The 876-nt window shown below is 39.8% G+C and overlaps 1 protein-coding gene across 1 annotated transcript in view; it reads left to right on the top strand.

The window, feature by feature from the left end:
- The first annotated feature begins 389 nt into the window (after positions 1 to 389).
- Positions 390 to 876, top strand: part of LOC119587572 (methyltransferase-like protein 24) — a 16,781-nt gene continuing 16,294 nt past the window's right edge. The window contains 1 exon segment of the mRNA XM_037936284.1: positions 390 to 521. Within this exon segment, the coding sequence (XP_037792212.1) occupies positions 390 to 521 (132 nt within the window).

The raw sequence follows: 876 nt of genomic DNA, 5'->3' as shown, positions 1-876 counted from the left end.
AAAGAAACAGGGTATTAATATTATCTTTTTATCCTCCTTTCAGGCGCAAGAAACACTCGGGTTAACATTGTGAAGTAAACGTGAGCATCTTCTGTTGTCGCAATACGGTCTTTAAAGATTTCTTACGCCGAGACCATGTTCAGCTCGAGAACATTAAAGAAAGTGTCGAAGAATGCTGGAAAAACAATTGTAACGATCATAGTGGTTCTGTATCTTACAGTGAACGTGTTGTTTCGATCTCAAAATAACAACCAACCGATTTTAGTCTCCGATAAATCATACTGGGATGCCTTGGACCAAGTGGGAGTCGACGGCAAATTCTATACCAAGCTTTTGCCCTACAACGTGATTCCTGTAACTGAAGAGGTCCTACGCCAGGAGTCTACCGCATGGTGGAGTCCTGTAGTTAGAGGACCCACACGAAGGACAAAACTCCTACACGAGAGGAGAGGGGAAGCGTTTGGAACTCCCGTGTTAATACAAGAGGCTCTTTTTCAGTCAGAAATCCATTACCTACGAAGGTCAGTGTGCTTGCATGTTGATGCGTGTATCTGTTCATTTTTTTCATGTTTGTTTGTGTTTTTTGTGTGTTTTCATCTTGTGATTTTGTCTATGCGAATGTGTTTTTGTTTATGTATATCTGTGTTTTGTTTTTTTACGCCTTTTTTGTTACTATATTCATGTGTGTTTTGGTATCTACGTTTGTAACTGTGCTGAAAACTGTGGTTTTGTTTATCTGTTTATTGCTCATATTCAGAGACCTTTCCAGGTTTCCGCTTCAGATGTACTAAGTGTCTCTAAACATGAGTGATATTCTCAGTTCTAGCATTTTTACTGTTGTTGGGTTGTCAAATAGCACATAGTAAGCCACGGCGT

This window comes from Penaeus monodon, chromosome 22, assembly GCF_015228065.2.
Source record: "Penaeus monodon isolate SGIC_2016 chromosome 22, NSTDA_Pmon_1, whole genome shotgun sequence".
NCBI lineage: Eukaryota > Metazoa > Arthropoda > Malacostraca > Decapoda > Penaeidae > Penaeus > Penaeus monodon.
This window is presented reverse-complemented; position numbering and strand designations above follow the sequence as displayed.